The following is a 22695-nucleotide window of genomic DNA, read 5'->3' on the forward strand; positions in this document are numbered from 1 at the left end:
GGGACTTTTCCAGGTGGAGTCAACCCAACCCAAACCCCCAGGAGGTAAGGCAAGGTTAAAGCACTACAAATTTTAGAAGGGAAGAATAGGAACTACATGTTTTGGGAATCTGTACCTTAGATGAATATGTTATAGAGTATAGGTAACAGAAACAATTTAAAATTAATCTCTCCAGTCCATTTTTAAACAGAACATCAGTGACTTGCGAGCACAAAGTAAACAAGTTTTCATTTAGAACATTTTAAGCATGGATTCGGGAAGGAATTGTGGGGCTGGTTTTAAGTGTCTGCAATCAGCACAGCCAAGGCTCTGTTTTCAGGTGCTCCCTTGCTTCTGGACATAGGACTCTGGCCTCTTGCTGAGCTGGGCTGGCAAATGGTCGTTCTGTGCCTTTATCAGAGGGCCAGTGAACACCTTCCTGCATACATCCCTAAACTAATCTCATTCCTTTTGTCAAGCCAGCTTCTGCTTCATGGAGCACACTATTCTGGTGTGATGGGGTGAAAGCCAGGATGTGGCCATTTAGATAGGAGGCTGGACTGGTTGTTATAAGAACAGTGCTCAGAAGAATGACCAGGTTGGGGCTTTTCTTGTAGACAGCTCTCAGCACTGGAGAGAGATGTTTGAGGCCTGTGCCCTACTACCCAGAGGCACATTTCTAGCCTCATGAGCAGAGCCAGGAATGACCTGAGAGCCTGAGAACCTCATATGTACATGGAGTAAGACCCCAGTTAATGTCCTCCTGCCCCCACCCGTTCCCAGTTGCTTATTCTTCCACTATGTCAGCCTTTCTTTCATCATATACATATTATCCCACTGTCCCTCTGTCCATTCCCACATTCTCTCTCACCCTGCTCCTGTCAATGGTACCCATGTTCATTGCTCAAGGGCCACCCTGAGTCAGTAACCTGAAGATAACTAGTCAGTTTGCTTTCAGAACAGTGGGAAGTAAGATGCCAATGTGGCAAAAAGGGGAAGACTACGATGGCTACTCCTGAGAGACCAAGAGAGTTGTGTCCATTGTTCCCAGAGCTTTAGAAAATAATTTCTCACTGGCAGACTTGACTCCCTGCCTTGTATTCCCTTCTCTGGCCCCTTGTCAATGTCACCATCACATGTTCTCTTGAACTATGGGAACTTCTTTAGGATTTCTTGGTCTTGCTGCTTGTATCTTTCTCAGGAGTGGGCTAGAGGCAGCTTGGAAAGGTTTGTTTTCCTTTAGCATATTCAGAACTAGGCCTCTCCGTCTTTTCAGATAGGAGAAAACAGACAGTAGAAAGGGGCAAAAAAATGCCCAGACTTGCCAAAGTCCATAAAGACAGGTAGTGAAGAAGGGAGGGAAAGAGTGAGCCTGAGAAACGCCAGTGGGGAGGAAGGAAGAGGAGAAACAATACACAACGTTACGAGTGAGGAGAAAGAGCTCAGAGAATAGCACAGAGAGAGAAGGCCAAGACAGGAAAAAAGAAAGATGTAATGCACTAAGCAGACAGCTGTTGAAAAGGGAAGCTGTGACGCCACTTTGTAGAAATCAGAACACCCTGTTCCTCTCCAGAACATCAAAATAAGCACCTTTCTCGGATGGAGCTCCCAGCCCTCTGAAACAGCCGTAAATTTCACCTGGGTTATGGGCTTGCCTGCCAGAAACACTGGGATCTTAGTCTCACCTTTTGCTGGGGCACGCACTGCTCCTCCTTCCACCTTCCGCCATCATCTGCCAGCTCCCCCTGACTCCCTCCCTCCAGACCTGGAACTAAAGGGGCAAAGTGACGCCCCTCAGACCAGCCCTCTAGTGTTCATGGTGCCCATGCTGGAGCACGCCGTGAGCACCCGGCCTGTAGGAGGGGGTGTGGCGAAAAGTGGGCTCTGTGATAGGCTGGATAGGACTCCCTGGCCGCCTCTCCCCACTCCTGCTCTTGTAAGGATCTGGGCACGTGTTTCTAATTGTGGAAAGGCTGCCTTGGCTTGGCCTGCCGAACCTCAGCTGTTTCCAGATCTAGGAGGTTACCAGTGCTGGCTGCCAAAAGGCACTGATAGGCAAAGAAAACACGGAACCCTGTTTGAGTTCTAACGCACACAACCTGAGGCTCTGATAAGATTCCAGGTCTCCACAGGGCCAGCCTGAGCTATCTTTCCTTCTCTGAGTCCTCAGGGAGACCTGGAGGGAAACTGGGTATGAGTGAGGAGACAGAGCCAGCTTCCTAAAATCCTTCGCAGTGCCCAGGACGAGACATTTTCACTTGGGGTGAGGAGTTGCATTATAAAGTCTCAAGTTTTTGACTAACTGAAACAAAGGTTGTATTATGATACATGTAAATAACTTGACTGATGAAAGACAAAAACATCAAAACAAAGCAACAGCAATAACACCAGAATAAATGAAATGAGCCCTTCCCTAAAAACTAAGCTTTGATCCCAGCTTTGATCCCAGCTGTAAGGCCATAGCGAGGCTGTGAAACAAATCTTGCTACCATGCCACAGTAACATTTGTACTTCTCCAGCCCCTTTCATCTGGAAGCATTCTTCCAGCTAAGCTCCCACCCACGCTGCCCCACCCCCTTCCCGGCTCTCTCTTCCCCTTCCTTCTTCCCCTGACCCCTCGGTGCCAGTTGCTAGACCTGGAGTTTCTGCTGAATCACCATCTGGTACTGAGTTTAGCCAAGAAAACCCAAACTCCCAGCTCAGCATTTTCCAAGAGCTGAGTACTTCTCTCTTCAGCAGAAACTAAACATGGCCTCTGAGCTAGGGATGGTGGGGGGAATGGAAGGCAGCTGGAAAGCAGGGGAGACAGACCTAAGGCACCATGCCACCTCGGGGAAGCCCCTTTTGAATCCTATTAATTACCGTTCCAGTCCCGGCCTGAAAAATTCCTGTTATCTCATGCCCCAGTTCTCAGGGTGGTTGCCTCTCCAACACACAGCAAGGGGAATGCGGTGTATTCTGTAGGGTCTGCACAGAGCTCAGGAGGGCGAGTCTGACTTTCCATCACCCTCAGCCTTTGAAGAGAAGGTGTGGGAGGTCTGGTTGGTTCTTGGACTGGAAGACTTGTGGGCTCTGTTAGTGTCACTGAAGCTTATGAACAGGGACCCAGGCTGCAAAATTCCCAAGACTGGTTTGGTTATAACCCTATTCCAATGGTAGGTAGTGTCCAAACTCGCTAAACTCTCATCTTTCCTCCAAAGCTCCCTGTGACACTAAGCCTCACTCCCATCAGTCTTGACTTTTATATTCTTGGGTATGTGATATAAATTTGGAGTGTCACATTAACCCTTACAAGTTCACCAGACACAATTAATGCCTGAACTTCATAAACTACAGGCTCTGGCTTCTCTGGGAAAAACAAAGTAATCCTGAGAGTCAACAACAAAAGGCTAGAGGAGAATTTTATCTTCTATTGGTTCAAGAATGTTAGCAAGTTATTTCCATTCTGGTGGAAGCTGAACTACTGGAAAACTCTATTTTAGGAGGCCTCAATCCCATTCATTATTCTCCCAACTAGGTCTGGACACATTCCCAGGAACAAGCTCCTCATTCCCCGGTTTCCAGAACTTGGGCTATGTGCACCCTCTGAACAGCAAACGCCACTCTGAGATTAAAAGCTGGAGACCAGAAGAGACAGTATGAAAAGCCAGGAAAGAGGAGGTGATTTGGACCAGCAATTAAAGCATACTGAAACTGAAAAGAATGCTTTTCAGTCAGCTACCTCGACTTCTCAGGTAGCTGGTGGGAATAAAGAGCCTGGTCTGAGAACAGAACTTGACTTAGACTAATTGATAGCAGTGTCCATCACCAGTGGATCCCTAGGGAAGAAGACCTCCATAAAACTCTAGAATTCACCATGATACTTATAATTGCTTATTATGATACATAAACTATAAAGTAGTTACTGATAGTTTCTTCTTCCTAGAGCTCAAGACTGGATCATTCTTATGGAAATGTAAGATGAGAATAACAAAGATACCTTCACTCCTAGGGCTTTGGGCATGAGGAATACTCCAAAGGCCATATAGGGCAAAGATGGGTTGAAATGGCACTGAAGAGCAGGTGTTCACTCTGCCATTATGGGCATGGAGGCCAAAAGCACATGGACTGCCTTCCTCAAGTTCCAGTATCAGAATTTGAGTATTGAAAAGTGAATGGGAATGGTTGCAAAGTCAGGGGGCCAACTCAACTGAGTAAGAACTACACCCATGACAAGGCATTAAAATATGATCCAGAGTTGGCGGCGCCTGCGTGGCTCAGTGAGTTAAGCCTCTGCCTTCAGCTCAGGTCATGATCTCAGTCAGGGTCCTGGGATCGAGCCCCGCCTCAGGCTCTCTGCTCAAAGGGGAGTCTGCTTCCCCACCATCTCTCTGCCTGCCTCTATGCCTACTTGTGATCTCTCTGTGTGTCAAATAAATAAACAAAATCTTAAAAAAAAAAAATCCAGTGTTATCTTTGATTTATTTCATCTGCATTCCAACAAGAATGTGCCATCCTTGACTCCCTAGTCACCCTAATCATCAGGTCCTGCCATTTTTACCTTGTAAAGGCCAAATACACCTATTTCTGTATATTCCCACAGCTCCAGCCCCGATTCACATCATTGTCATCCCTATCCTGGATTTCTGTAAACACATTGTACCTGGTCTCCTTGCTTCTGGTCTTATTCCCCTCTCCAATTCATCCTTTATCCTTGTAGCCATGAGTCTTCTAAAATGTAAATATGATCATGTCAATCCTTCCCATTGCTCTTAGGGTAAAGTCCAATCTCTCCAGCATTGCTCATAAATGGATTCCTGGCTGGATCTTCACTTCTATCTGTATCTCTTATCTCCTAGTCTATGCTGTGGCTATGCTGAACTACCTGGAGTTCTCCCAAGGGGCCAGGTTCTTTCTTGTCCCCAGACCTTGGCACATGTTAATCCTTCCAGCTATAACATTCTCCCTGCCCCATCCCATTCCACTTTCCTCTCCATGCTGGATACTGCCTGGCTATCTCCAACTGGTCTTTCCTTAACTTATATGTAGTTTTCTTCAAGATTTTCCTTAACCACACTCCCCACCCCCCATTTCTGTTATATCTAGCTCGGCCTGGATGTTGTCCTCTTGGAGGATTTACTACGTAGAACTGAAATTTCCGGTGAACTTGTCAGAATCATCCAATGGATGGTTCCCTAGTACAGGAATCTTTTAATCTCTCATGGCTAACAAAGTTCCTGAAGCAGACACTCACAGATTTGAAAATGATTGAATGATTCTGTATCCTGTGTGGTACCTAGAAGACACACAAGTAGACTCAGTAAATGTTGATTAAGTCTTAATTTCCCATTGCTGCAGCTGCAAATGAGACAAATGAGGGGCTTTTTTTGGTTCATGGTTGTATCTCGTGCCCAAAACAGTATCTAGCGCATCATGGGCACTTAATAAATGTTTGTTGAATGAACAGAGTGTGGAGATTCTCATTTGCATAATACTTCCCAAGAGTCTCAACCCCTTTCTGAGTTGTATCACTCTAGAGCAGGCTTTGGACCAGTAACCTGAGGTGGCTACCCTGAGGAAGACTTCCAACCAAATACTTGCTAAGGGCTCTCTAGGGCTTTGCGGGGGCAGTAGAAGGCAGAAACACATTATGACTGCTCATCATAAATGCTGGAGAGTTGAGATATTTCATTTTGATTTGTACTAGATAAACTAGATTGCTCTCTTTTAGCAGTCAATTAATCACCACGTCCAGTTGATTCTACTCTGAAATCTTTCTTGTTTTTGTCACCTTGTAACTTCATTTTTATTTCAAGCCAGGACTTCTTGCGCCTGCACAAATGCTTGGCTGGCTAACTCATCTCACTGCTTCAAATGTCACAGTCTTTCTCCACTCAAATGTAAACCTAATCATGTTACTCCTCTGCTCAAAATCCGTGGTTCTCGTGTCTTGGATAAAGACTCCTCTCTCCTGCATGATGTACAGGATCCTTCCAGAACTGGCTCCTGCTTGCCTGTTGAACCTCATCTCCTGTCACTCTCTTGGGCTTTCCACACAAAAGTACTTGCTTTTCTCCAACAGGTCATTTTTCTCTTGATGCCAGGTCTTGCTTGTGCCCATCCCTTTACCCTGCTGTTCTGTCTCATGCCTATCGGGAGCTACCTATTTACCTTGGAAGATTTAGCTCAATCTGGGAGCCTTCCCTAGTATTCCTCTCCCAACTTTGAAGCACCTTTCTCTGTGTTGTACTTTTGTCATCACATTGTATTGTAATTATTTGTTTGCACACCAATCTCTTCATTAGCCTTTAAACTCTTCCCAGACTCTGTATAAATAATGCCTTATCTCCACTCAAAGCAGGAGCTCAATCTGAGGATTAACTGATAGATTTGCAGTTTCTTTCTTTTTTCTTTGGGAAGCCACTTACAAAATACCTTTAGTCTTTATGAATCATAAAAATGAAAAATGGGGTTTTAGTCAAATTGACCACTCAGTAAAAAATTAAGAGATTTTTCAATATGCAGTTGACCCCTGAACAACAGTTTGAACTGACCAGCTCTATTTACATGTGAATTTTCTTTAGTACAGTACTATAAATATATTTTTTCCTTATGATTTTCTTAATAATATTTTTAGCATACTTCCTTGTAAGAATATGGTATATATAATGCATACAACATATAAAATATGTGCTAATTAGCTGTCTATGTTATTGGTAAGGCTTCCAGTCAATAGTAGGCTAAGTTTGGGAGGAGTCAAAAGTTATATGTGGATTTTCAATTATGCAGGGAGTCAGTGTCCCTAACTGCTGTGTTGTTCAAAGGTCAACTGTATTTAGATTTTAAATGTTGGCTAGCTAGAAGATGTACAGAGAAGGAAGATGACTTGGATGTATGGGAATCAAGTGTAGGTGGTCTGTGTTTGTCTGACGAGGATTATGAGGCACCCAAAGAACTCTGGTGGCTAAGGACGGCAGGAAGGCACTGCTGCTCAGGCATCTGAGGCAAAGAGTTTAGTGCATGACGATAAATTTGGGCCTTGAGAATGTGAAACCTCATAGGCAAATGAACTGAGATTAAGGGACTTAGAAGTTAGGAACAACTAGAACCCTCTGATGTCAAGGGATTAATTTGCAAGAGACTTGCAAAACAACATACAGGTTTATCGATCATAGCATCCTGCATCAAGGACCTGGGGACTTTCCACAGAGGAATGCAGAGCAACTCAGGGTTAAAAGTTATATGTAACAGTAAAGTCCTTTCCCTTCTAAACTGCTCAAGGGAAAAGAAAAAGAAGGAGAAGGAGGACAAAAAGAAAAAAAAGGAGGAGGAGAAATCTGACGCCCTAAAAAACCAACCCCTTAGGTATCTAAGTAGAAAGCTGGAAAACAAGATAAGAAGCATTTTTTTTTACTTGTGAAATACATGCAGGGTACTCTTGTCCCCTCAGGGAGAGAAAGGAGAAGGAGTTTCTTTAGTACAGGCATTCAGGGGAAAGAGGAGACTTGAATGAAAAGAAAAAAATTCTACTTCAGATCCTGGACATGACCCTAGACCCCAAAGAGAGGAGGGAGGCCAGGAGCTGCCTGAGTGAAAGTTGACCCAATCTCAAGGACAGGGAGACAGATCCTGAGAGAAAACCCAGAGTAAGGGAGCAAGAAGCACAAATGGGGGACCCCAGAACACCTGATACTCCTTCAGTGCCACTGGGACCACTTTGTTTACAACTAGAAACTCAGGACAAACAGTAAGCTGCAGAAATCACCTATCCATATGTATATGCTGAGACACACACATGTCTATATGCCCAGACATGGAGGCATGCATTTTATTTAGAACTGGATGGATACCTATCCTCAGTTAGCACGGTTACTGGGCATGGGAGAAGGGTGATAATAAGGGGAAGCTCTCACAGTCGGCTCCCTTTATATATTCCTTGAATCTTTTCCCGAGAGAATATAGTCATTTATTTACAAAGTAGTAAAAAGGGAAAGAAGGAAAAGAGAAACACTCAAAGCACATCCTAGAAGAAGGCACCAAAACCAAGTTTCAACACCTCCTATTCCCCTCCTTCCTAATTCCTTCCTCCCACTAATATGCTTGCTCTGGAGAAGGGAGAAGGCTTTCCATTTAATTAAAATGTAAAATACATTCTTTTTTTTACTGCCTGGTGGCCAGGGATATTCTGCTGACTCAGCAGTGAATAATCAGCTTTGACCTACATAATAGAATAACTCAAAGTGGCAGCTGCAGTTGCATAAGCAGATCCAAATCTGCAGTTCCTTCTCCCTCCCCCCAAGGCTCCTTGCAGGCAAGCCAGTTCCGCAGGTTCTCTCCACCTCTCCAACCCCCATCTGGCTGTCCCACCACCATTTTTCATCCAATGTATTCTGGCCCCACCATAGAACCACACTTGACCTGATCTCCCTCCCACAGCCAGTGCCAGGCAGGGGCTTTGCCACATGGATCTCCCTGCTGGGCTCCCCACCTTGTCTTCTAGCTCTCTCCAGAACACACCAGTGACCTCTCCACAGAGGGTGGCCTTTCCCTCAAAAACTCTCATCCTACAGTGGGTCAGCTTGCCCTTGGCATGCCAAGATGATCCAGCAGAAAAGAGAGCCTCTGGTTAAAATACACTCAGAAGAGCCCAAGATCTCCACTGGTTCTCTCAAAAATATAGCTGGACTGGGCCACACTTGGCTCTCCTGCCAAAGAGCACCAAGCCTATTTTCACACAGCCGGCTGGCCTGGCACCAGCTAAGAGGACAGGGAGCCTGGGGGGAAAAAAAAGGTAAGAGCATTTAAGGAAAGCCTTCCTGACCATTTGGTTCTTATTTCACCGGATAACTTTTTTTTTTTTTTTTTTTTTTTAAGATTTTTATTTATTTATCTGAGAGTGAGAGAGACAGGGCATGAGCGGGGGTAGGGGGCTGGCAATCATGACCTGATCTCTCTTAACCAACTGAGCCACCCAGGCACCCCTTCACTGGATACTTAAGAGATGATTTGAGGGGCCTGTGAAAGTGGGTTCCAGAAAAAAAAGTATTCAACAAACCAGAAAACATAACATTTCTTTGCACAGACTTGAAGCGGCTGGGAGTATTTGGTGAGAAAATGTGAGTGTGTGGCTACATCTGCTCACATACCCCTGCAGGGAGAGGGGTCCTGGGCTCCATACGGCCTTCCCATCTGGGAGGAAGGGGGTGGCACAGGATTAAGGTGAGGACCTGTTTTCCATTTCCCCCAAAAGGAATAAGGAGAAATAAGTTCAGGTTTAAGAAGATTTTCCTCCTTACGAAGGTGAAAAAGTACTTGTATACCTATCTCAAGGACACTGAAAAACTCCTGTCTCTGGAGGACAGGACTGACCAATGTTAAGTTCAAGATAATCTCCTTGCAGTTCTCTTTAGGAGGCAGAGGACAAACCAGATAAGCTTTACTGAACCTCGGATGGCAGAAATTGGGAGGGGACTTTGTCATGTGGTCTTCGGAATTTTTAATTCTAATTCCTCCTTCCCTCTGTGCTAGCAGTGTCAAGGTGAGAGGTGGGCTGTGGAGGGGACGGCGTGCAACCTGTCTTCTGGAGAGGCAGACAGTCCTAATTTCCTGTCCTGAGGGGATATCTGTGGGGCTGTATTACTGCAGAGGGTATTTGCACAGGGGTCACCTACACTTGGCAGGTTGGGGGTAGGCAAAGGAAGTTGTAGGGTCAGCAGTCCAAGGAATTCTATCCTATGGCCTGCTTTCTCTCCTTGGTGACCAGTCTGAGGGTTCTCAATTTCTCATGGGAGAGTAAGGGCGGCCTCTTGTCTGAGACACTTCAGCAGTATCAGCAGGAAAAAGGAAGCAAGTCTGCGTGCACGAGACACTGAAATAACAGTGGCCAGCACTTATGGGGTCCCTCTTCCCACGCCCATTAACCTGGCTGATGGCAGAAACAGCAACTCTTCCTGCATTCCCATGCCCCTCCCCACACCTCTCCCTCCCTGCTCTGGATCCTGCTAGCAAGCAAGGACTGAGTGACTACCCTCAGGGACCACCCTCAGTGACTACATGACCCTGTGCTAAGAACATGTGTTGTTTCATGCAATCCTTGCAACCATGACCTCCTGTGCAGGCAGGATTACAACCCCCTCTCACAGTGGGGTGGAGTGTGGAACTTTGCCAAGCCTTTGCCACAATTAGAAAATGGTGCAGAGAGATACAGCCTCAAGCAACCTGGTTCTGGAGCCCACATTCCTTTGCCTCCAGGGCCATAAGCAGACCTGACCAAGCATAAGGAATACAGTCCAAACAAGTATCTTGGCCCCAAAGTACCACCTGTCTGGATGGTAGGGGTTTAGCCCAGGGCTGAATATCACTGCCAAAGAGGGCACACTTGCCAAGGAGACCGACCACTCCTTGGATCCCAGCTGGCTGCCCTGTGAGAGGCTTTGGGGTGGGCAAGTGATGCCTCCCTCCCTTTCCCACCAGCACGACAGAAGGATAGTGTCAAGACCTGGGAAAGGGTGTGGCCGGGATGGTCACTGCTCTCAGCTAAGTGTATGTGTGTTGAAAAGTATGGTAGGGCAGGGGTCATGTTAACACCAAAAGTGGAGCCTTTGAAAAAAGTCCAAATATTTACTTTGGAAATTAGTTTTGTGGGGGGCACCTGGAGGGCTCAGGTGATGGTCTTGATTTCACTCTGATTTCAGCTCAGGTCATGATCTCAGGACCCTGGGATCCAGCCCCTCATCAGGCTCCCTGCTCAGGAGGGAGCCTGCTTGTCTCCCGTTCCCTCTGCCCCTCCCCCACAAAATAAAGAAATAAATCTAAAAAAAAAAAAAAATTAGTTTTTGGTTTAAAGATATAAAACACCGCAACCCATTGAGATCCCTGAGAATTCCTTAAAGTACGAGTTGCAGAACTTCTCTACAATAAATCTCTAACTATTCCAGCTCACACAAATCTTTCCCCCTTCTCTGAATTTTTACTGCAATTGACTCTTCACCACAGAACCTGTGTATATAGCTTTTCTCCCCAGTTAGGCAGGAAACATATCAAAGGTGTGGGGAACCACAGAAAATGCATTTATGTTCTCCCAACTCACATGTTTATACTCTCCTCCCAAAGAGTTTTAAGATGTGAGTTGGCAGGTTGAGGAGGAGGTGGATGAAGCCAGAAAAATCTTCCTGCAAATAGCAGGAAGCTTCAGCATAGTGTACGGCATACATACGTGCTGGAAAGAGAAGGAGTCAGGAGACCCGGCTCCACTCAGGGCCTCCCACTTTGGGTATGTCACTTGCCTGGCTTCTTTCCTTATCTGCTTTAGGAAAGTGATAATCCAGGCCCTGCTTACCTCATGGATTTGTCATGAGGCTCAGATCAGATAGTATAGATGAAAGTGCTGTGAAAATTACTGTGCCTCTGAGTAGCTACCAACATTCCTTTTTTTTTTTTTTTTTTTGAAAACCAGCTCATTATTCAGAATCAATTCATCCAAAGCACCCATGTAGGAAAAGCAATGGGGGGAAATAATAAAGGAGGGAAGGAAAGAAAGAGGGAGAGGCAGGAGAACCGGAGGCATGCGGACCGCCAGGAAGGCCAAAAGAGGCCATCCTGAGAGCAAGGCCCAGATGGCACTTACATAAGCAGATGGCAGCCAGGAGTCGAAGGCCAGACTCTGGGGGGAAGCAGGTGGGGAAGAGTGGCTGCAGCACATAGTTGGAGAAGGTGAGTGCGATAACAGCCTGGTTGGTGGGGTAGATCACCAGCACTGCAATCCATAGTCTCAGGAACCTGAAGAGGGAACAGGACAGAACTTGACCCAAGACAGCTGCAGGGACCCTCACCCCCACCAACATGCATGGCAGGGATTCACGAGTCGTGGGCGGAAGCCTGGGCATGTCGCTGGGCAGCGTTAAGAGAGGTGGGTGGGCTAAAGGGGTGCATCTCCTTTTTGTTTTCCGGGATGCTGAGAAGCCCAGTCCCTGCTCAACCAGACAGCCAGCCCTCCGCAGTGACAATAAAGTGGTTTGATGACAAGGGGTGAAGAGTCTGTTAGCATAAACACATGTCTTGGCTTCGCTTCTCTCTCCCCTGTCCTCTTACTGTCTCTTCTCTATGGTCTGGGCCCCAGCATCCAGTGGTGGAAAATAAAATTGGCAACCCCAGAATTCTGACAGCCAGGACACGCTTAGGGTGTGGCCGCTTAAGCAACTGCCAAGGGTGGCACTGAGCGGGGTCATGAGAGGGAAGTGCGCTCCACACCCTTGGCCCCTTGGTGAGCGCTCAGCTCCTTAGTAGCAGGGCCACAGATGCTGAGGAAACTCAAGCTCAGGGCCTGGCCCTGCAGGAAGCCATCATCCTTGGTTGTGTGAGAAGAGGGTACCCCATATCTAAGGTGGTCACTCTAATTTGTCAAGATAAGACGGCTTTGTTTTGGGATGTGCTTTCCCTAAGAGTCTATAGTCAGAGTTGTCATAAAGTTCTATTTGCTGTCACCCATAGAATCTTGCCCCCTGAGGTCAACAGAGAGGTCAAAACTAGAACCTGGTTCTTCTGCCACCCTCAGGAGAATCAAGGGGACACATAGCTACCTACACTAACGACCATGACAGGGAGGCAAAATAGGAATCCAAAAGAGGGATCCTTGGCACACTGGCAACCACTGGCCTTGGCTTCTAGACCACCCAGGCCTTCACAGATCCTCTTACCCAGCCAGTCCTCCAAAGATGTCCTTGACGTAGGAGTAATCACCTCCAGATTTGGGGATGGTGACCCCAAGCTCAGCATAGCACAGGGCTCCCACAGCGGTGATGAGACCAGTCACAATCCAGACAATGAGAGCGAGACCCACAGAGCCGGCGTTCTCCAGCACACCTTTTGGCGAGACGAAGATTCCAGAGCCAATGATGTTCCCTGTATGAGGCACCAAAGTTGCCAGGAGAGACAGTGGAGTCAGCATTCGCAGGAGTGGTCTTATCTCTGGTTTGATTCTAAAATGCTTTTGGAATGCATAACTCACCTTCAGGCAGGTGTGTCTAGTAGTAATTTACAACTCACCTTCAGGCAGGTGTGTCTAGTAGTAATTTACATGTCTCCTTTAGTCCTCAGTATAGAGTCATATATCATTTCTCCCATTTTACAGAGGAGGAAACTGAGTCTTAGTGATATCCAGTGCACTGCCTGAGTCCACATGGTAGTAAGTGGTGGGTTGGGTATTGAACCTCAAGATCCTCTTACTGGACTTACCATGGTCCACCCGAGGTAACAAAAATCTTAAGACTAACAAAATGGCAAGACTGGAAAAGGAGGCTGTTCTCAGAGATACTCTGCAGGGTAGAAAGCTTCAAAAGTGAGCCTAAGGGCAATACATTTCAGACAGACTGTGGTCATACCCCGTGACTGGGGGTTTTCAAGACTTATGAGCCTCGACAGCACTCCTGGAGACTGGCTTTCACCCCAGACAGGACAGCCCCACTCTTGGTGAGGAACATGAAATAACCCTATAAAAACAATCCTAAAAATAGTCCTAGTCCTACAAAGTGATTCATAGAAATGCAATATGTGCAAGGGTTTAGCACTACATTCTTGAAAGGTTGTCCCCCTCCATTCTTTCATGTGACCCTCACAACAACCTTCTGAAGTACAGAGAGAGGAGGAAGAACAGGTATTCTTCTCTCTATTTTGCAAAGAGGCTAAGACACAGAGGGGTTAATTGCCTTTTCCAAATTCCACGGCTACTGATGGGTAAAATTGGATCTAAAGTTGGTCTCCTGATGCTTAATCCAGTGCGCTTTCCACTAATCTATTTCTGCTTCTGTGTGCAAGGGGGTGACTTTCTCCTGAGAGATGAAGCTGGCAGCAAGGATTGAATGGTTGGCTTTTGGGATGCGTGTGCTGGGTAGGGGAGGAGTAAGAGGGTGGGAGCAGCTCCTGACAATTCCTTCCCAAGCTTCCCTCTACTTCTTGTGATTCAAGGTGGTGATCAGGGTGCACTGCACAGGTGCTTTGAAACTCTCTCTGAGCCCCACCCAGCTGTACTACTAAAAGTCTGAAGGAAGAAGCAGAGACTAAGTGGATTCAGGTAGAAATGGAGAACAGGAGTATTATGAGGCCAGCTTGGTTTGACAGTGTTCTGAGGACATCTCATATTCCTATCACTTCTCTTAAGGGGTTCAGATCTGGGCTGAACAAGATGCAGAGTATAGGATTTTACACTCAACTTGCAAAAATGACTTTCAGATCTCAAACATAACTCCACCTCAATCCAGTCCTGAAACTTTTCGCTTCTAAATCAAAATTCAGTTTTTAATCCCAGGCCATGCATCAGTTATTTCAGTCAAAGAGGACAAGAAGAGAATATTCACTTTCTAAAAGCAATACATTTTATTCCTCTGGGATAGCTTTTCACACTAAAAAACTGTAGTGTGAGATGAATGGGAAAGGGAAGGGGTCTAGGCAGGTGGAAGAGCAGTAACTGTGAGATGGACATACAGGATCTGCAGCTGGATGCAGCTGGAAGGGAAGCACATTTGTCTCAAACTTGCCTTTCTTCTTTTTCTTTTTTAAGATGTTGTTTATTTATTTATTTATTTGTCAGAGAGAGAGAGAGAAAGCGCACACAAGCAGGCAAAGTGGCAGGCAGAGGAAGAAAGAGAAGCGGGCTCCCTGCCAAGCAAAGAGCCTGATATGGAACTCGATCCCAGGACTCTGGGATCATGACCTGAGCTGAAGGCAGTGGCTTAACCGACTGAGCCACCCAGGCATCCCTCAAACTTGCCTTCCTTCTCTGCAGATAGTCCTACCCAACGGAACTGGGCCACATATAGAGATGATGCTAAAAGAAGAAACAATACCTCATGTTCAACTTTGTGATCTAAACATGAGGCAAAGAGATAGAAAAATGAAATTCTGGGCCCCACCAGTTCTTAAAGGCTTTTCCTTTTCTTGTACATTTATTTTAAGTCCTATGATAGGAACAAGAGACACCTTTCAGCACCCTGTCTCCTCCATCAGTCTCCACGTGTGCTTTGCATGAAGACTGGGCTAGTGGAAACTTGGAGGCCTTCTAATGGTGTGTCAGGACTCAGGACACAGTTACCCTGGCAGGTGACCCTTAGCCTGCCAAGTGAAATGTGCTGCTGCCCCCTGGAAGATACCAAGTGCCAGAAGCTGAGAACTGGAGATGGAGTTGCTAACAGGGCAAAAGGTGATAGCAAACTCCTTGTCTAGCAGGAATTTATCAGAAGAGTAATTTGTAGGGCATTTCAAAGGCAGCCATGAAGAGAGTAACACACCTAGATTATAAAACTAGTTCAAGGGGTTAGAAAAACGATCAATACAGGAGAAAAACAAGGTTTGACTTTGGTCTGCAAGGTACTGAAAAGGGAGGTGATGGGGGAAGAGGTAGGTGTTTCTCAGAGCCAGGAATGGCTGTCACAGGGAGGAAGTAGGGGTGAATGTTATTAAAGAGATCCTGTCTTCTCAGGAATGAAGTGTCAATGTTCCACTAAGGATTCTCCGAAAACAAATACCACAGTGGGGCTCAGGAAGCACTTCTGTTCTCCAGCTTTTGTTCTGCCATTTCCAGAGTGTGTGCTCCTTTCCTCATTCCAGGTGGAGGCAGCCACTGGAAGATGGGATGTACAACACCAACAGCCATTTACACAGTCTGGTCACTTCCTGCCTCCCCTTATTCTAGATATGTCCTTCCATGGGGCTGCTGGAGTGATGGTAAGGTTTGTAATAAGTTGACATTGGGACAAGAATCTTCATTTTACAAAAATTGAATTCTACCCCTTGCCCTACAATCTTAATTTTGGCCAAATTAAAATTACAAAGATAAAAACTTAAAAAAAAAGGTGGGGGGGATTATGCTATAGCCAAAACGGAGTGCTAGAGAACAGAAGGGGAGGAATGTCTCTCTTTGATTCTAGGAAGCTGCTACCTAGAAAACCAGAATCAGATAACATTTCTTCCACCTGAGCAGCCTCTGGAGCTTCTGGAGGGGGAAGAATGTCAGACATAGCTGAAAGAACATTCAAAAGTAATGCCTACTATATACAATCTTAGTGTGATTGATTAATATTTCTGTCTCCCACTGGACTATAAGACTCACGACAGCAGGGACTCTATGGTTTCCCTTCACCTGTAAAGTGTCACACAGTAGACACTCCATATATATTTACTGAATGGTGTCAGACTTCCATCTAGAACTTAGCTCCACAGAGCACTATATGTGTTTCTTTGAAATCTCCAAATCCTATGAAGTATGTCAAGTATGTATTGCAGGCCAGTGAATAAAGTAACCTACTTATTTCACTGCTGAAGGGTGATCCAGCTATTATTATCATCTCCATTTTTTAAAAAGATTTAATCTATTTGAGAGAGAGAGTATGAGCAGGGGGTAGGTGGGGAGGAGCAGCGGGACAAACAGATTCCCTGGGGAGCAGGGAGCCCAAAGCAAGGCTTGATCTCAGGACCCTGAAATCATGACTTGAGCCAAAGTCAGAGGCTTAACTGACTGAGCCTCCCAGGTGCCCCTACCATCTCCAATTTATAGGGGAGGAAAATAGGGCAACTATTATTTCAATTTTCCAAATGGGAAAAAATGAGGGAGGTATTACCATCCCTATTTTATGGATGAAGAAACTGAGACACAGAGAAGTTGTTATTTTCCTAAACCACAGAGTAAGTTAATAGTGACTGGATTAGAACCTGAATCTTCTATTGTAGCCTCAAGCTTTTCCCAGGGAATAGTCAGTTTTACCAAGATGATGCTTATTATGAGAAGATGCTTATTAAGATACTGGAACATATATCCGACTCCCTCCTTCTACCGCACCACGTTCGATGGTGATTTACAAAATGTTCTCATTTGTTACTTTATTTGATTCTCGGAACTACTTTCCTAGATGCACAGGGTGGATATCATCATTCCGATTTACTTTTGCTAAGATTGAGTTTTAGAGAGGAGAGGAGACTTGACCAAAATCTCACAAAGCATAGGCAGCAAGGCCTGGACTAGAGGCCAAGTCCTTGGACTTCCAGCCTGGGTTTCCTCCACTACTCTACATGGCCTCTCCTCTAGAAATTGCATAATAGGATTTTACACTTGGACCCTGTCCAAATGAGGTTTTTCTGGAGTGGCTCTGAAAAAGGAGAAGGGGGAAATGTCTTTTCTATTTTGACTATGAAGCTTTCTTAAGAGGCTGAAAGAAAGCTGATTACTGTGGAGATGTATTTCTCCATTGTTTTACTTTTAGACTCCTTGTCTATAAAACCATTCATGAATGAAATGCCCATCCATCTAGTATAGCCGAGGTTTCAATTCTCCCTTTCATCCACCCCAATTAGTAAAATAATCATGTTATCACATAGATCTTCTTTGGTCAAAAGGGGTCCTAGGATGCCTGGACAATGAGGCCCAGCTTGGCTTCTTCTGTCAAAAAAAAGCTAAGCAAACCACTCCATTAAAAAAGAGGCCAAGTTGTATCTGTGGGCAAGTCATCACTAGAGAAATGTTGGAATTAAGAAAATCCATGTTTGCCATGAATAACCACTGACTTCCCCACTTGTGGGCCAATACCCATGTGACTCCTATTAAGGCTTTACTCACATCCAGGCCTGTCCACACTAGAATGCTGCAGACATCAAAGAATTTCCTAGGGCATGGATTTACAGACTTCTAATGCCCAAGAGACCCTCAGATACAAAAGGTTTGGCCTTCCTTAATAACTCATGCTAGTCTTAGAGTCTAGTCAGAGCTCCTCCTACAGCTTGGAGGTTCTGTCCATTTCCATAATGTTCAGAGAAAGCCAAGGTGAACTTTCTTTCTTTTCTTTTTCCTTTTTAAGATTTTATCTATTTTATTTGAGAGAGAGAGAGAGAGAGAGCATGAGCAGGGAGGGGTAGGGGCAGAAGGAGAAAGATAAACAGACTCCCCACTGACCAGGGAGCCTGATGTGGGACTCGATCCCAGGACTCCGGGATCATGACCTGCGCTGAAGGCAGACGGTTAACCAGCTGAGCCACCCAGGTGCCCCTAAGGTGAACTTTCTTTATGTTTCTTCCTTAAAGTGGCTGAGAAGATCTCAGGACTTTCAGGATGGGGGGAAGATGGAAGCAGAGTCTGGTATGTTGGGGGCTTTGATCCTCATGGCAGGAAGCTCACCCTGAGGACACTTTCCCTTCAGGACCATACAAATAGCTACATCAGAGTGACCCTTTGGAGCTGCCATTCTGAGCAGAATAGAGATGTGGAAGGTGCTGCAGGACTCCCCACTGTTTTGGATCCCTTACTGAAAAGTGAGGAGGGCACTAAGGCTCAGAGATGGGGGAGCCACTGATTCCTTGCTTTGCCACCCACAAGCCATGTGACCTGAATTTCTCTGACAGTCCCTTCCTTCACCTCCTGAATGGAGGTGTTCCTGTCCTGACAATCTAATGGGTTTGTTGTGGGGATCAAGGGAGGAATACGTGTAGGAGCACTTTGTAATCTGTGAAATACCAGCAAATATAAGGAATTGGTAGAATTTATAGCAGTAAGAATAGAATCGATCTCTAGAAGAATCCAACGGACTTGCTTTGGAGGCTTGGCTCCAAAACAGCACTGCAGAGCCAGGACCATGAAGCATTCTCTGAGTCATTTGTCTGCTTGTCTAGGTATAATTTTTAGATGCCACAGGTGGGCGGCCAGCAGGTAATTGCACTTAAAAAGTATTTACTGAGCACCCACTCTGTACATGCTTGTTTTAAAAGGTAATTGGGAAACACTTGTTCACACACGGACTTTTAATGACATAGATGGAGCCAACCTCCACCCACCAGCCTCTGAAAGGCAGGCATCCTGGCCTGAGGGGCTACGAGTGCTGAGCCTTCACATATGCCCATTAAAGATTCAATTCTGGCCTCCAGCATTCCCCTGTCTTGTTGGGGAACCAGGCACCAGCAGAGACAGGTTTTATCTATCTCAGTGGTTCTCATCCAGGGGCAATTTTGTGCCATTTCCCCCAGCCCCAGGGGACAGTTGGCAATGACTGGAGACAGACTTGATTGTTACAACTGGGGGAGGGGAGTTCCACTGGCATCTAGTGGAGGCCAGGGCTGCTGCTAAACATCCTTGGATACACGTCACAGCTCCCCACAACAACAAAATATCTGGCCCATATGTTAACAGCACTGACGTTCAGAAACACTGTTCTAACCTCAAGCCTCACTGTCATCATCTGGTTCATCCCTAAAGTTCCTTTTAGTATATGTGCTGCCGAAGTGAGCACTAAAGTTCCTTTTAGATTAGAACTTGGATGATTTTTTAAAAAAGATTTTATTTATTTATTTGTGTGAGAGAGTGCCCAACCAGGGGGAGAAGCAGACAGAGGGAGAAGCAGGCTCCCTGTCAGGCAAGGAGCCCAATGTGGGACTTGATTCTAAGACCCTGGGATCATGACCAGAACGGAAGGCAGACACTTAAGCAACTGAACCACCCAGGCGCCCCAAGACTAACTCATTTTTTTTTTTTTAAAGATTTTATTTATTTGTCAGAGAGAGAGAGGGAAAGAGAGCGAGCACAGGCAGACAGAATGGCAGGCAGAGGCAGAGGGAGAAGCAGGCTCCCTGCTGAGCAAGGAGCACGATGTGGGACTCGATCCCAGGATGCTGGGATCATGACCTGAGCCGAAGGCAGCTGCTTAACCAACTGAGCCACCCAGGCGTCCCAAGACTAACTCATTTTTAAAAAGATTTGTTTAGGGGCACCTGGGTGGCTCAGTTGTTTAAGCATTTGTCTTTGGCTCAGGTCATGATCCCAGGGTCCTGGGATTGAGTCCTGCTTTGGGCTCCCAGCTCAACGGGGAGCCTGCTTCTCCCTCTGCCTGCTGCTCCCCCTGCTTGTGTGCTCTCTCTCTGACAATTAAATAAATAAAAGATTTAAAAGATTTGTTCATTTTATTTTTTTCTTAACGTATAATGTATTATTTGCTTCAGGGGTACAGGTCTGTGAATCATAAGTCTTACACAATTCATAGCACTCACCATAGCACATACCCTCCCCAATGTCCATAACCCAGCCAATATTTGTTTATTTTAGAGAGAGAGAGAGAGAAAGCATGAGTGGAGGGAGGGGCACAGAAAGAAGAGGAGGGAGAGAATCTCAAGCAGACTCCCTGCTGAGTATTGAGCCTGATGTGATGCAGGGCTCCATCCCACAACCCTGAGATCATGACCTGAGCTGAAATCAAGAGTTGGACACTTAAGCAACTGAGCCACCTAGACACCTGGAGAATAACTGATTTTTAGGCCAAGAAAATTTTTTATTGTGGTAAAAATCATATAACATTAAATTCACCATCTTAACCATTTTTAAATATACAGTGCAGTAGCATTAAATATATTCACACTGTCAAACATCTCCAATGGATGATTTGTTTTTAACTGACTGCTATCATTCAACAAACACTTCCTAAGCATTTGCCACGTGCCAGGCTGAATACTCAGGGATGTGAAAATGAGTAAGACTCAGTTCCTGTCCTCAAGGAATTGTGTGAAGTGAGGACACGTAAGTGGACATGGAGCTGACAACGACTGTGCTATATGACAAGATATCAAAAAGGAAAGGTCACTGGCGTGGGCCGCTCACAACAAGCTTCCTGGAAGAGGGGAAGTACAAGACAGATGCTGATGTGTAAGAAGACTCAAATCAGCAGCGAGGAAGGGGAAAGCCTTGGCTGGTTGATAAACAGGTCAGGCTTGGTCTGAACTGGCCAGTTCTTCTCATCTGCCTGATCGGTCCAATCTAAATTTCTGAACCAGAATTACTGAGTATGTGTCAGGAAATTGGAGGTGGGAGGAAAGTAAGGGTGATGAAGAAGGAGGAGCTCAAGGAGAGAAAGAAACTAAAATTTATTAAATATATACCAGGGGAGACCAGCTGTATTTTAATACTCCACAAGAAACTTCCACTTACAGGTAAGTAAACTGATAACTAACTTGTTGCAGATTACAAAGCGTATAAATGGGGAAGCAGTTTGCAAATTTAAGACTATCTCCTAAGCCCCTCGTCTTCTGCTACATTACCGATGCTTCCTCCCTTTCAACGACACGCTGATACAAATCGTACAAAAATTCATTATATGCCCTCTACTCCAGCATCAGAGCCTGCTTAACAAAAGCCGCCTTATCCCTAAGGCAACCGGACCCGCCTGTATCAGCTGCTTACTAAATATGCCCTAAAGAACCACACCCTAAAGAACCAGCTAAAGCATTTATGCATTTCATATTCTTTAAAATTTATCTACAGATGAGAAAAGTACATTGAGCATTCTGCAGCAAGAGTACTCTCTCTGGGTAATCCACTGTCACAACGTGAAGCAGTGTGAAGTTGCCTGGACCACCTTCTGGCATATTGTGAAACCCTCGCCCCAGAAGTGACGTCACTGCTCATGCTGAGGTTATTTAAAGTAGGGAGCAAACCAATGGGAATACTCGTGACTGTGACAAAGGATGAGGGATGAGATAGAATCGATAAAGCTTTCAGCTCAAACTTCATTCATTCTATAAATAAAATAGCTTGAAATAGGTCTGAGGGATACTTTTTGCTTCTTAGAAGCAAAATTCACCAGTGCTCAGCACAGGACCTAGCATATAATGTGCTGAGTAAGTGTTTGTTGAATGTTAAAATATAGACTAGTCTCAAATCCTGTTATCAGCAGCTCCTACCTCCATCCCAAGGAGAAGCCTGCAGTTTGCCATTTCCAGATTTCCTGAGAGAAGGGACTTGGGGAGCCTGCTTTATGGGCATGTTCTGGGAGGGACGCAAGGCATAGTCTTTCTTGTTCGGTGTGCTCAGCCAGGAGTTAAAAATTGGAAGGTAACAGTTCCTAGTCCCCAGGCTCCTGAATGGTTGTTGTTTTTGGTGGTTCAGAATATATTATTGGATTTGTTGCTCATGCCTGCTTTTTTGACACCCCTACATAATCACCCCAAACATTAACAATAACAAAATAGGAGCAATGGCAAAAATTCCTGACGTATTTCTTTATAGGTAGCTGTGATGCTGGATTAACCCTCAGAGGAAAGCAGAAAACCTTGGTAGCCAGGCAACTTGAGAAACCCCAATCTGTATGCCCCATACCTCCATGCCACTTTAATACGCTGGTTTAATTCAGAAAAGCTATATATATGGTGCCAACCTCTCCAAGAAGTCATTTGATCTGTGTACAGGGTATTTTTGTTGTTGTTGTTTTTCCTAAATAAAATGAGCTAGTTGGTTCTGTTTCTTAGACACAATTTTTTCCTTGCTCGGTTCCTACTGTTTTCCTCCAACCCCAAGAATCTCCTAGACACTCAATCGCAGAACTCTGCTCTGTGGGAGAATGTATTATACCCCTGCCAGTAGCAGGCTCAACCAGACTGCTCCTTGAGCTCTGTGGTTCCTGGAGGCAGGAAGCATGCAACAGGATCCCTGTCCCCAGCTGCCTGGAGTTACATGCTGTGGAGCATTTTGGTTAAGCCCAGCGGCTTCAGAGTTTAATGACCTAAAGGGAATCCTGGCTCTGTCATTGCCCACTTATTCATTCAAACCCTTCCTGTCTATGACTGTACTAATTACATGAAATTAGGAGAGAATATTTAGAAAGCATTGATCAGGTACTATTGTCAGTGCATCATAGTGCTCAATAAACGGCAGCTACTTATTTTTAAGATTACACTGCCGGGTATAGCCTTTCTCTATTCACCAAGATGTGTTTGTTTTGA

The 22695-nt window shown here is 45.5% G+C and overlaps 1 protein-coding gene across 1 annotated transcript in view; it reads right to left on the reverse strand.

Moving 5' to 3' along the window:
* SLC7A8 (solute carrier family 7 member 8) overlaps positions 1-22695 on the reverse strand; it is a 47767-nt gene that overhangs the window by 18611 nt on the left and 6461 nt on the right. Inside the window, exons 2-3 of the mRNA XM_032343828.1 lie at positions 12654-12858; positions 11585-11736 (exon numbers count right to left, since the gene is read on the reverse strand). Coding sequence (XP_032199719.1) covers positions 11585-11736; positions 12654-12858 — 357 coding nt within the window. The remainder of the gene's footprint in view (positions 1-11584; positions 11737-12653; positions 12859-22695) is intronic.

The sequence above is a fragment of the Mustela erminea genome, chromosome 5 (assembly GCF_009829155.1).
Source record: "Mustela erminea isolate mMusErm1 chromosome 5, mMusErm1.Pri, whole genome shotgun sequence".
In the NCBI taxonomy this organism is placed as follows: Eukaryota; Metazoa; Chordata; class Mammalia; order Carnivora; family Mustelidae; genus Mustela; species Mustela erminea.